The 13,725-nt window shown below is 41.7% G+C and overlaps 1 protein-coding gene across 3 annotated transcripts in view; it reads left to right on the forward strand.

Moving 5' to 3' along the window:
* Positions 1 to 1,712: 1,712 nt before the first annotated feature.
* The window catches only part of TLK2 (tousled like kinase 2), a gene marked incomplete at its 3' end in the record, with an annotated part of 165,637 nt that continues 153,624 nt past the window's right edge, over positions 1,713 to 13,725 (forward strand). For 2 of the 3 annotated variants that reach the window (XM_036754613.1, XM_036754616.1), the window contains 2 exon segments: positions 1,713 to 1,842; positions 3,745 to 3,827. In XM_036754613.1, the coding sequence (XP_036610508.1) occupies positions 3,747 to 3,827 (81 nt within the window). 3 annotated transcript variants of the gene reach the window in all.

The following is a 13,725-nucleotide window of genomic DNA, read 5'->3' on the forward strand; positions in this document are numbered from 1 at the left end:
GTGTCCTTCTTTACTCTGTACTTGGTGATAAGAATGGCTACTATTTTCACCCCACTACACAAGCCCCCATTTTCAGTATGGCCTACTACTGGCAGACCAACTCCTCCTTTCAACTTTCTCATTACACAATGGGAGGGGAAAACTTCTCAGTGATGGGGGCAGGGCCGTTTATTCCGTTCCCCTCCCCCTCTCCCCAGGCCCTCTCGGGTGCCCTCAGAGTTCAATGTTTTTACTAAAAGTTGAAAAGTAAGCTCCTTCCCGGCACCTTTGGGAGGAGAGCCTTTGCAGCGCCTAATCCCTCCTCCCCGCCGCTTTCAGACAGCTGCATAATTGTGGGTATGGGGGCGCGTTTGGGCCCCAGGGAACCCTTTGTCCCTCAAGTGGGCTCGCTCCGACAGCGTTCCACGTGGAATTAATGGTTGCCAACTTTCAAAAGAGGGAAGAAGGGGTCGCAAGGCGGGGAGGAGGCTCATCTCGGGGCTGGCGGTGGGTGGCAGACTCGCCTGCACGGGTAGGCCAGCCCCGTTAATAGTAATAATAATGATGAAAAAAAGATCCAATTACCTGTGTGGGGAGGGTTGGGGGATGCTCCGAAACCCTAACCCCTCCCCCACAAGTCTAAGGACTGTCACTCTAGAACCCTTCCCTCAGAGAAGCAGCTCTCGCTCCCTTGGGATTAGAACCTGCGGAGCCCGGGGATTCCAAGAGACAGACCGCTGGACCCCCGGGATGGGGAAGAGAGGGAGTAGGCTTCACCCCCGCTCCCCTCCCCCGCCAGTCATCCCCCAGCGTATGCGAGGAGGCATTTGCCGGTGACACAAAGACTTCGTAGGGAGGGAGGGAGGGAGCCGAGGACCCCCTCCAGAGACTCTGTCCCGGGGAGCCGCAGCCACTGCGGCCAGAGGGCGCGCTCCGGCCCCTGCTTCCCGACTGGGACGGAGGCCGCCCGCCCGCTTGCCAATCCGCCGGCTGGCTAGCCCACCTTTCCTCTCGCAGCTGCTGTGCTAGGCAGCGGCCACTATGGCCTCCTCCGCCGGGGCGCCGCGTTAACCCCTGCCCGCCGGCCCAGCCCGACCGCTGATTGGCTGAGGCGCGGTCCGGGCAGCGGGACGCCCCCTCCCCCACCTTTTTCCCTCCCCCTCCCCCACCAGAGGCTCTGTCACCCCCCCCCACCCCCCCTCTTCCACAACCACCACCAGCACCACCACCACCGGCACCACCACTGTCTCCCCCCCCCCACCCCCGCCTCTCCGCCGTGCAAATCTCGCGAGGGAACACGCGGTTTCACTAGTGTGTTTACACCTATCACTACTAATCCGGACCGAACCGATCCGGATTAAGGGGCCGGAGGCGGGTCCTAGGCATCTGCGGTTCCGACCCTCCTCAGCCCAGCCCCCCCCCCCCTTCCCCGGCGTCGCCTCACCCGGGCTTCCCCCCCGCCCCACCTCCGGGCCCGGCACCCCCACCCCCCACCCCCCCGCGCCTTTCCCGGCCTTTGTCCGGCGCCAGGAGGCCGGTTCCGCGGCCCCCCACGGCCTCCCCGGCCCCAGCCCCCTTCGGGCGGCCGGCTCGGTACGCGAGCCCGGGGATCTGCGGCCTCCCCGCCCCCTCCCCCTCCCCGTCTCCCTCCCTCCCTCCCTCCCTCCTTCCCTCCCCCGCCCGCCCGCCCTCGCGTGGAGCCCGGCGCCGGCGGCGGCTGCCCGGGCGGGGGGTTGCGGCGCTCAGGAGAGGCCCCGGCTCCGCCCCGGGCCTGCCCAGGGGAAGAGCGGAGCGGCCCGGAGCCGGGTCGGGTTGGGTCGGGGCCCCTCCAGGGAGGAGCGGCGGCGGCGGCGGCGGCGGCAGGTGAGAGCTCGGCCGAGCCAAGCCCGGGGCGGGGCAGGCGCCGGGCCGGGGCCGGGGTTGAGGCCGAGGCTGGGCCGGGTGGGCCCGGGGCTCTCGTAACCGTCCCCGGGCCCCCCTTGTGCACATGGATCCCGGACCTGGGCCCGAGGCTTCCCAGGCCAAGGCCCCGCAGCGGCCCCGGGTGGGAGCTGCTGGGAGAGCCTGGGCATCACCAGACCGAGGAGCGCACCTCGACCCCCGGGGGCCCGGCCGCTCGCCCGCTCGGCCTCCTGCCCTGCCCTGCCCTGCCTGACAGGTGGGGCCGAAGTTGGGGAAAGTTTGCAGGCGGCTGGCAGAGGGCTCCGCGAGCAGGCCCCAGCCGGCGGCTGCGCTACCGAGGCCCCGGGCAGGCGGGCGGGCGGGCGAGCGGGCGAGCGGCTAGGTCCCTTGCCCGGCCCCGGGGCTCACCAGGAGCCGAGGCTGGAGAAGAGACGAGGAGCTTTTTTTTTTTTTTTTTAAACGTGATTTGACATTAAACGTAGCAATCGCCGAGGTGTTATTTTGTAGGCCTGGGCTGGGGATGGGAGTTGGAAAAGATCCGATGGATCTCGTGGTTTGAGAGAAGGATGCACCTTTTGCAAAACCGGCCTCGGTTAATGGGAAGGACGAGACTTCGAGGAAGGCCGGTTATTTGAGGGGAGCTTAAAGTCTTTTGTGGTATTTACCTCCCCTCCCGCCTAGGAGAATTCCGCTACACTTTAATGTGTTTGTTTGTGTATGTAATGGGGGCAGGGAGAAGGTGCGGTGAAACTTTAAAATAGCTACCATTTCGCTCTCCTATGGCCTAGGCTCTTGATTCAGCAAGGGAGGGGAAATGAAACTGGAAGGATGTATATATTGGTTGTTACTGGAAGTTGTGGGCATGTTAGCTTGCCAAGGAGAGGTTTGAATCATGGGTCCCGTGAACTTTAAAATCATCCTATCACCCCCTCCCCTATTTGCATCCTCCTGACTGGTTAACTGAGTTTTTGAAGGTGTCAACTGTAATAGTGTTACATCTCTTCTCTGGCCCCCCCACCCCCCGATTTTGTGTCAGGGATTTCCTGTGGGTCTTATTTGTAGGGGTTAGTCCGTGAATATAAATGAATAGGTTTGCTAAAAGCAGCTTGTATGTTATTTGATAATAAGAGCAATTTAAAATATGATGTACTCTTGCCCCTCCCTATTTGGAAGGAGTGTTAAAAGACAGATGTGTAGAATCTAGGGAAATATAGTGCTGCAGGGAGTGGTCAGAAAAAAAGAGAATTAGAAAAAGGATGATTTTCTGTATGGATACGTATACTCTACTTTCACTGAAGGATGACTTTACCATCAGTGCCCCATTACATTAAAAATGAGCAAGGCCTTTTCTCCTGAGACCTCTTCAGAGAAATCATAGTATTATTTAGTGTTGTCTGTGGCTTCTGATTCATTCTATAGTCTTATGACATTGTCATTAATGATTCATATCTTTATCTCTTAGGGAAAGAAAAATCTAAAACCACCTGTCCAGATTCATTTGCTTATATCTTTTCTTGTTGGGCAGGGGGCAAGCCCCTATACCCTTTGCCCCTTGCTTTTCATAATGTCAGAGAAGTTTTAAGAAAAGACTAAGATATTTCAGTCTTAACAACTAAAGTTCCTCAGATTTATAGGTGCATAAGACATTCCTAAAGTTACAAAAGATAACTTTCTAAATACCATTTTATTTTCTTTGTAGCATAATAACATTTATTGCTGAATGTATACTGTATTACTTTGAGGGGGAGAATTCCCTTTGACCATTCAATGATAAAATCACTCTTGAATTTTGTCAGACATAAAAATTGTTTTTACCACTTTGAAGTTCTCTTATTCTCACATCTTTTTTTCCTTTTCTACTAGAAATGATGGAAGAATTGCACAGCTTGGACCCAAGGCGGCAAGAACTGTTAGAGGCCAGGTTTACCGGAGTAGGTGTTAGTAAGGTGAGTAAAAGTGATGCTAAAGAACACATTTCTTAGTCTATGTTAAACACTGATGTTATCTGTATATATATGAAGATGTATGTGTGTGCATGAGTGTGAGCGAATCAGAATGGTTCACCTATTTGAGAACAGCTTAGTTAGATCTTGGTTCTTTCTGTCTCTGCTAGTCATTGACATACTTTTTGTAAATCAGATTTTTTTTTGCACCATTGATTTTCTTTTTAAAAATACACACACCTGTTGTCAGGTTTAACTTAATGTTTGTCAAGCTTTTCTGTTTTTCTTGGGTAAAATACTATGAATTATATAGTAGTATCATGTACATTGTAGTTCTTAAACTTTCTAGTTTGAGACTTTTTCAGTACTTGTACAGTATAGCATTGAAGTTCTGCAGAATCATAAGTCTGCAAAATCCTCCTTCTACAATATAGCAGATTCCACCTAGTTCCCTGTTCAGCCTGCTTTCTCCGTCATAGTTTGACTTTCTTTAGGGAGGGTTTGGAGAATGGAATGAGATTAAGGACTGGCCAGGTGTATTATTTTGGGTAATAGGTATTTCAGTACATTTTTGTAAATTTAAAGGCCATTAACAATCCAAAGTCCCAGATGACTTGGGTTCAAGAAGCGTGGTTTGAATTAAAAAAAAAAAATTTCATATGTGGATCACCATATGGTGGATCATTCTTTGCTGTAGTAAATTAGCTTTTGCTTGGAGATAGTACCGAGGATTGCTGTCATTGGACATGTATCATAACTGGTTGGTGAATTGATTGCACAAAACAAACCTATTTAAGATTAAGTTTTGTTTGTGAATTCTTATTAAGGTAGAAGATGTTCTCTAGAGTGCTTCTCCATACTTTTGATGTGCATCTATGTATATGAATCTATTTACAGGTTTGGTTGCTGGTGGTAAATGATTGGGTTTGATGGACTTAGTGCAAGCTTTGTAGCTCTTGTTCTCTTTAGGGATTATAGGCATTTAAATCTACTTTTCTTGATTTTTATAACAATCTGAAGAAGCTATATACTTAGACATTGTGTAGTCAGGTTTCACGTACTGACTTATTAGTAAATGTGATTAAAGTGTAACCTGTACCTTCAGCTAAGATATTCCATGAGAGATTTTTTCTATTGGAAAAATATTACACTTTGGTTCATTTGAATATGCAAAGAATATTTTGATTTAGAAAGCCATGTACATCCAATTTTTTCTTTATTGTCCTCATGGAGAATAAGATTCTTAGATATTATATAGTGTAAGTTTATGGCCAAGATGTTTGGGGCTTAAATTCATTGGACTTTGTTGTTATTGGTGTGGCTTGGAGTTTGAGTACTTATATCAGTTTTGCTAGTGGAAAGAGCTTGTCAGTTGAGTGTTCTATGGCTGAATATACCAAAGCAGGCCAAAATGCCCTTCCCTGGTCACCGCTTTTCTAGGTGTGTGGTCTCCCCCTACTAGAATGTGAGCTCAATTGTTTGAGACTGTCCCATTTTTTGGTATTTGCTTCTTCAGTGCTTACTAAACATTGTGTCTGCTCCATAATAAGTGCTTTTTCATTCATTGATTCATTCTTAGCTGTGTTGCCTACTACCTGTGCAACATTTTATAAGTCATTCAATTTCTTGTGTCTTTAAAATGAGGAGATTGGAATACTGTGTGGTAGAAAACTACAAGTTCTGTTCTGGAAAAATAGGGAAGGATAGATGATTTATTAAGAGTGAGTGTTAAATTAGATATTTGTGAGAGAGAAATGTGAGATAATTCATACTAAATATTGATGTGCATATTTATGTATGTGTATTTCAAAGTATATATATTTGAGGCATCAAATTAGATAATATATGTAATGTGTTTTTTAAACTTTTTAAACTTTAAAGCACTATATAAATGAGAACTATTGTTATTCTTCACTATTCTATGCTACATGTATGACATTGGATAAGTCACTTAACTTTCCTGGGTCTCAGTTTCCTCCTCTGTAAAATGATGGGGGTGGGTGGAGAAAGAGAAGTTGGATTAGATGGCCTCTGGAGTCTCTTCCAGCTCTAATCTATTATACTATGACTCGATGATGTTTGAGATCTCATTCAGTTTTAGATTCCATGATCTGTCCCTCACTGTTTGGATTTTTAAGATTAAAAATGGCTATGTCTATGTGGATGAGGGCGTATGAGGGAGGAGATGGAGGAGGAATGACAGTTTCAATGCTCAAATTAAGATTATGGCAGAGTGTAGCTAGTGGCAGGAAATCTTAATGTAGTAGTAGTTTTCTGACTGCCAAATGAGAAGTCCTGCTTTGGTATCTCTGTGCAAAGGGGAAAAAGCTGTACTTATTTTTATACCGTTCATTGTGTATAGTTTTATTATTTCCCAATAAGAAAACTATGCTGATTGAAAGGAATGATGTTCCATAAGGAGCAGGTAGAAGGGTTTGTGATATCAGGAAAGCTGTGAAAGAAACTTTTTAGGAAATTATATCATATGTGGAATTTGAGGAAAACACTTGCATTTTGTGGTGGCTTTCAGGTTATTTTATCTGTCATTAGTAAGTCATTGTAACCCTTACATGCCCTTATTTGAGGTGAAGGAAGGGAAGTGTAGTGAAGAGGATGCTTTTTTGGTAAAGTTTATTCCTCACCTTGAATTCCCTTACTGGGGTTCAGGATACTCATAATGATGCTTCTGAAGAACCCATGACAGATTTCAGTTTTGCAAAGACCTGAGAGATTTTACTTGCATTTTCAGAAAACAGAGTTACTTCCCTCTCTTAGTGCCATCTAGTGGGATTGGCACAACCTCTTGGACTGTCTGTGTTTTTCTTAAATTTTTTTGGCCTGTTTAGCGTAATTTATTACTTTTTGATGTCCATAGAAGGAAGAAAGTAAAGGTTCATGTCATGGACTCTTTACCACTAGATAAGTGGCTCAGTAGTAGGTGCAGTTTTAAAAATTACTAGTCACCATGTAACTCTTCAGTCTTGACACTTGCATTTTATTTTGGCAGTTGAATTAGATATGCATTATAAAAGTTAGGTCTAAATAGAGTGACCAAGCATGTGTAATAGTCCATTGTGCTGAGTTGAGTTTTTTCATGGTTCCTTAATTTCCATGGATACTTGGAATAATGTTCAGTTATTCAATTATTTGTGCCACAGTGCCTGTCATTATCACAACTAGTCTAAAATCTTTTATACTTGGTTTTGGGATGTACTACATAAACACTTATATATAAGAATAGAGACTGGACCTGTGATTTCATTGGTATAAATAAAGAACTGCCTGGTGAGGAAACAACCAGTGCCTGTTGGTACCTGCTCTGCAACTATTAGTTTTAGAGAGTTGCCTAGAAGACTGGGAGGCTAAGTGATTTGCCCAGGGTCACTGTGCCAGTATGAGTCAGAGATTGGACTTGAATTCAAGTCCTCTTGGCTTTGAGACGAAACTCTATTCATTGTACTATGCTGCCTCCCTCTAAAATACAGTCTTTAATATAGATTTCCCGAATGGGGACTTAGTTGATGGAAGTAGTGTAGATACTTTATAGGTCGTCCAAGAAAAACTCTGGGATTAAAATTTCCTTTCCAGAAATGGGATAAGATGGGGCAGAATTCTATTCTACTTTTTAAGAGGGCCTGAAACTACTATATTGAAAAGTAAATCCGTTAAATTGGTTGGTAGATAAACTTCAGACTTCCTCATTTTTTCATTTGGACACACGAGACATCCCACTTTTTTGTTAAGTATTGACTGTAGGTAACTCATGAAGTATATAATCTCTATATAGATGATGGGAGATATTTTACATTTTTATAATGCTTTTAGTGAAGGCTTTTGCATCATAGACATAGTCTTCTTTGTATCTCTTCTTTCCATAATGAAAAGTACAGATAGTCTCTGTTTTCAAATTTTTTTTTTTAGTGGGGAAATACTCTCTACCAAGGTAGATTAGCAGATATTGTGCAATTCATAGTCTTAGAAGTTTTCTGTGAGGCACTGAGAGGTTAAGGGGCTAGATAGGGTCACATAGTTAAGAAAAGAAATGTTGTAGACATCCATCACTTAAAAGATGGGGAAAGGCTTTTTGGGTGACGGGACATCCATTTGCCATTGAGTGGTCCAGTGGTTCCTTCACATTTGATCTCTTAGTGCAGTAAGGCTGTACTCTTAAATGCCACATGGAAAAATAAAAAGATATTAATATTGAATAAGAGTCTGCAGTGTATGGGAGTTAGTTGCATTAATTATACAGTGTTAACTGTTCAACATGGAAGTACTGGTTACAATTTATAATAAATTGAGACGTAAAGTATATTCTACTTGATAAAAGATTATAAAACATTTTGTAGGTAATAATTCTAAGTAATAGGAATTTGAATGTATAATAGTCTGTTCTTGTTCTAGTGATTTTTTTTTTTAAGGAATTGTGCTCCTAGATTTTGTTATACTTATCCTTAAGGCCTTAGACTTGTACTTTTCTTTGTTTCTTTCCATTGTTTCTTGCTATCAGGACTTCACCTTTAGGGAGATTCGGAAACATTAGGCCCATGCTCCCTTTTGGGGATGAACACCCCATTCATAAAGTACTATGTTCATTTCTTCCTCCTCCAATCTTGGTGATAACAGAATCCCTAGCTGCCTAAGCAAAATCTACTTCTGTCACCTGCTACTTTGCCCTATTCTTTTTTCCCCATCCACTTTAGCTCTAACTCTCCCATGCCCTAATCCAGCTCTGCCCATTTATTCCACTGTGTTCTCTGGAACCTCTTTGTTCATTACCGTACTTTCCTTCTTTTTAGAGCTTTTCTTCTCATATCATTTTCATCTTCTGATACTCATGGAGACTTGGCCTCCTCCAGAAGACCTACAGCACCTATGGCAGTCCTTTCCAGCAATGGATACATCTTTTTAATTTTCTCCCTCCTCCTTATTACTCTCTATCCAAGAAGATGGAGAAGACATCCTCCTTACTTACCACTGTTCTTCTAGATCTTTGCTGCTTCTCTTACCTAGCACCTTGTCTTCCTTTAAGGTATATTCCTTCCAGATTTGTCACTTTAACCAGGTCCTGGTTGTGGTTATCTTATCAGCCTTCAGGTCAGCTCATAAAATTCACTCCAACCCTTGCCTTGTCTAGGGAATTTCCATATACCTGTTAATGCTTCCTTAAATACTGTGGCTTACCAATTTATCAACTCTCTTAGCTCCCATTACCTACACCTATCCTCTACCTCAGCTACATATAGATCTTACCATCATCCACCAGCATTCTCATTAAGTGATTAAGAATTCAGAATTTCCTCCACTGGACATTACTCATTCTGTCTCTCCTGGTATCTTATTGGTCTTAAATTTCTTTGGCATCATAGTGGCCTCTGCAGTCCCTCCGTTATTCAGTACTTTTACCAAGCCAATCTCTCCCAAACCCCTTGTCCTCCACCGAAATCTCTTCATTTGCTTCCCTTTCCAGTTTAAAAAAATATTTTTCCCAATTTTACAGACAGCTTCAGTTTTTACATCACATTACACATCTGTCCCTACCTACCCTGTAAGCCATCTGTTGATTTAAAAAGGAGGAAAAAAAGCAGTTCAGTTGAGTTAGCACATCAGCAGAGTTTGAGACTATATGCAAATTCCACAACTTTAGACCCTGACCTCTTCAAATAAGGGAGGAGGATACATTTTCTCAATTCTTTTTTGGGGTCAAGCTTGGTCATTATAATTAGAATGTTTAGCTTTTTTGTTCTTTTCTTTTACATTGCTGTATTCGTTGTGTATGTTATTTTCCTGGTTTTTCTTACTTTACTGTCTATTAGTTCATATAAATCTTCCCATGCTTCTGAATTCTTCTATTTGTTGTTTATTATGGTTCATTAAGATAGGGTCCTCTTCAAGGTACTGTATGAAGTATATGAATATAATGGAGGTACCATAGTGTATAGCCAGCCTTAGAATCAGAAATACTTGGTTTTAGTTCTTACCTTCGATAGGTCCTCATGGGAAGCTCCTTATACCAATCATTCAAATAGAAATGTGTTCTAAGGGTCATATTGACTTAGAAAACTACAAATTAACATTATCTATGTTGTATTATATTTATATTTTGCTAAACATTTCCCAATTACATTTTAATCTGGTTGGGTAAGTATCTCTTTACACCTGCCTCACACTGAATTACAGTTTTGGTGTAAAACAAAACAATTCATGTGCACAATTTGTTTACCCATTTCACAATTGATGGGCACCTACTCTATTACAGTTCTTTCACAGAAAGTGTTGCTATGAGTATTTTTGTGTATAAGTGAGATTGTTGTAATCAAAAAGGGTATGGGTATATTACACACTTTTTTAAAGCATAATTTCAATTTGTTTTCCATAATGGTTAAATCAGGTCATAGCTTCATCAGCAGTGTATTTGTCCCAATACTTCAGTCTTACAATTTTTGCCAGTTTATTGTATGTGAGATAAAATCTCAGACTTATTTTTGCATTCTTCTTATTATGTAAAGTAATTTTTTAATAGTTTGCAGACATTCTCTTGAGAACCCTTTCTTTGTGTCCAATGGCCAGTGGTCCTTGGTATTGTATTTTTGTTTCTTCCCTTTATGTCTTAAGTGTCAGATCCTAATGAAGTATTTGATACAAACTGATTTCGTTTTATGTAAAAGCTTTTCAATATCATGTAATGCAAATGATTTATTTTATTTTTTGTTATTTCTATCTCTTGTTTGGTAAAGAATTCCGTAGTTGTGAAAGGTATTTTATCTTCTAATATTTTTATGGTATGACCTGTTCTTAATTGACATCCCTATTCTAGTAAGGCTGTTGAAAGCATTCTCTCAAGCCTCCTAAACCCCCAACCTTTCTCTCTTTTCCATTTCCCCATCTCTTCCGCAAAGGAAGACTTGACTGAGGAAAATAGAAGCCATTCACAGTGAGCTCCCTCTTCCCACTTTGCATCTCAAAATCAAATCATCCCCCATCCTCTCCTTTAAAGATTGGTGTAAAGGATAAGTGTCCTTCTTACTAAGGACAACCCTTCTACTTGTACTCTTGATCTCATCACTTTTAGGTTCCCTGTCATCACCTCTGTCTCTTCAAACTTCTGCCTCCCTCTTAGGTACTAATTCCTTCCTTGTTGCTTGTAAACATGCCTATTTGTCCCCCTGATGTTAAAAACCTTCACTTGGCCATTTCTTCAAGCTGCTGTCTATATCTCTCCTCCTTTTTACAGCCCAGTTCCTAGAAAAAAAATTGTCTGCACTTTTGTTGCCTTTATACTTCCTTTCTTCTCACTCACTTTGTAGTCTGGCTTTTAGCTTCATCACTCACTTAAAATTGCTGTCTCCAAAATTGCTAATGATCTCTTAATTGTCCACAGGTTGGGCTGTTCTCAGTGCTCATTTTTTAAAAATAAATTTTTGTTGATATCTTTTGTTTAAAGTTACTTTCCCCTTGAACTGTACCTTTTATTAACGATCTATTTCTTACATTAAAGAATTTTAAAAGCTCAACAAAATTAACACATTGAAAAGGCTGATATTATATGTAGTGTTCCACACATAGGTTCCCCAGACTATGGAAGGGGAAGGGGAAACCTGCCTTCTCATTTCTTTTTTGGAGCCATACTTGATCTTTGTAATTTCAAAACACTTACTTTTGATTTTTTTTGTGCGTGGTTCTTTCCATTTACATTTTTGGAATCATTGGGTATATTGTTTTCTTGACTCTGCTTACTTTATTTTGCATCAATTCAAATGTTTGCCCATGTATTCATCTTATTCAATTTTTCTTACCTAACAGTACTTTTCATTACATTTATGTACTTCAGCTTGTTTAGCCATCCTCCAGTCAATGAACATTTACTTTGTTTCCATTTATTTGCTAACACAAAACGTGTTACCATAAATATTTTGTTGTGTATGGGATCATTTTGTCTTTGAACCTTGGGGTATATGCCTAGAAGTGGGATCTTAAGGTCTAAAGGTATCAACATTTTAGACACTCTCTGTGTAATTCCAAATTGCTTTCCAGAATGGTTAGACCAATTTACAATTCTACCAAAAATTCATCAGTGTTTCCATCTTTCAATATTGACTATTCTTATCTTTTGACATCTTTGCTAACTAGTTGGATCAGAGATAAAACCTCCAGGTAGTTTTGATTTGCATTTCTTTTATTAGTGATTTAGAGTATACTTATGTTAATGGTTTGCAGTTCTTTTTGAAGACTGTTTGTATTCTTTAACCATTTATCTGTTTGGAAAAGATTTTTGCTTTAATACAGATATGTAGATATAGCTTAATATTAGATCTGTATCTGAGAGATTAGATCCAAAGGATTTCCCCTGCTACTTGGTTGGTTCTTTTCTTATCCTCGTTGCATTGATTTCTTCTTGCAAAAGTTTTTCAATTTCGTATGTTTGGAAATTATTTTTTATCCTTTAATTGGTTAAGAATTTGTCTCCTACCCTACCCATGTTTAAGAAAGGTGTCTGATTGGTTTCTCTTCTAGTTTTTTAATGATATCATCTTTAATATATAGGTAATGTATCCATTTAAAATTTATTGTGATGTATGATGCAAAATATTTGTCTAAACCTAACTTTTGCCAGACTGCTTTCTGGGTTCCCCCACAATTCTTATCAAATAAGGAATTTTTTTCCTTGGTAATTTATGTTTTCTGGTTTATCAAACACTGAGATATTGAGTTCAGTAATTTCTGATGATTCCTTGTCTAGTCTGTTCCATTGATCTGCTTTTCTTTTTTTTCTATCAGTATTAATGTAGTTTTAATGATTACTGTTTTGTAATTTAGTTTGATATCTGCATGTGCTACTTTTTTCCCCTGTTTTTTCCTTTGATATTCTAGGTCCTTTTTTTTTTTTACTCCAAATGAATTTAGTTATTGTCTTGTCTAGCTCTGTACAGTATCCTTTTGGTAGTTTGATGTAATGCTAAATCTGTAAATTAACTTGATTGTAATACTGCCCTGTCCTAGTCAAGAACTCTGCAGCTTTTGGCACTTTTTTGATCATGTTTCTTACTGTGCACCCTCTCTTCTGGGTTTTTATGATGCCGTGCTCTCTTAATTTTCTGGCCTGCCATTCCTTCTCAGCCTCTTGCTGGGTCATCATACTCATCACCCCAACTGTGTTCCTCTGGTTCCTGTTGTCTTCTCTTTCTCTCATATCCTTTTTCTTAGTGATCTCATCAGTTCCCATGTATTCATTTATTATTTCTAAGCAGATGACTCCTTTTTATATGGATTCTTTTCTCTTTTAAGCTCATGTCCCACATCACCAACTGCCAATTGGGCATTTCCCACTGGTAAGCATCTGAAGTTAACATATCCAAAGCAATTCATTTTCTCCATCTCTTTCCCTCTCCCCTCATTCTGTATTTCTTTTAAAGCATCACCATTTTTTTAATCACCCAGATTTGTAAGCCCCAAGAATTTCTCTCACATCTATCATCTTCTTGCCCCTCACATGCTCTCTACTTCATGCCGGCACATAATAAATGCTTGTTGATGAATAAGCCTATCTTGGCATGTTATCTATACTGACATTCCTTTCTTGAAGAAGCAGTGGTGCAAGGGAAAGAGAACTGGATTTGGAGTCAAAGGAACTGGTTTCAAATTCAGGCTGTTGTCACTTTACCTGTATCAAGTCACTTAATTTCTCTGGACTTCAGCTTACTCATCTGTAAGATGATGGGTCAGACTAGAATTAGGGGTGGGCAGTCTGTGGCCTCGAGGCCACATGTGGCCCTCTAGGTCCTCAAGTGCAGTTCTTTGGCTGAATCTAAACTTCACAGAAGTTCTTTGAAGTTTGGATTCAGCCAAAGGGCTGCACTTGAGGACCTAGAGGGCCACAGGTTCCCTATCCCTGGCTAGATGA

This window comes from Trichosurus vulpecula, chromosome 4 (genome assembly GCF_011100635.1).
Source record: "Trichosurus vulpecula isolate mTriVul1 chromosome 4, mTriVul1.pri, whole genome shotgun sequence".
Taxonomy (NCBI): Eukaryota; Metazoa; Chordata; class Mammalia; order Diprotodontia; family Phalangeridae; genus Trichosurus; species Trichosurus vulpecula.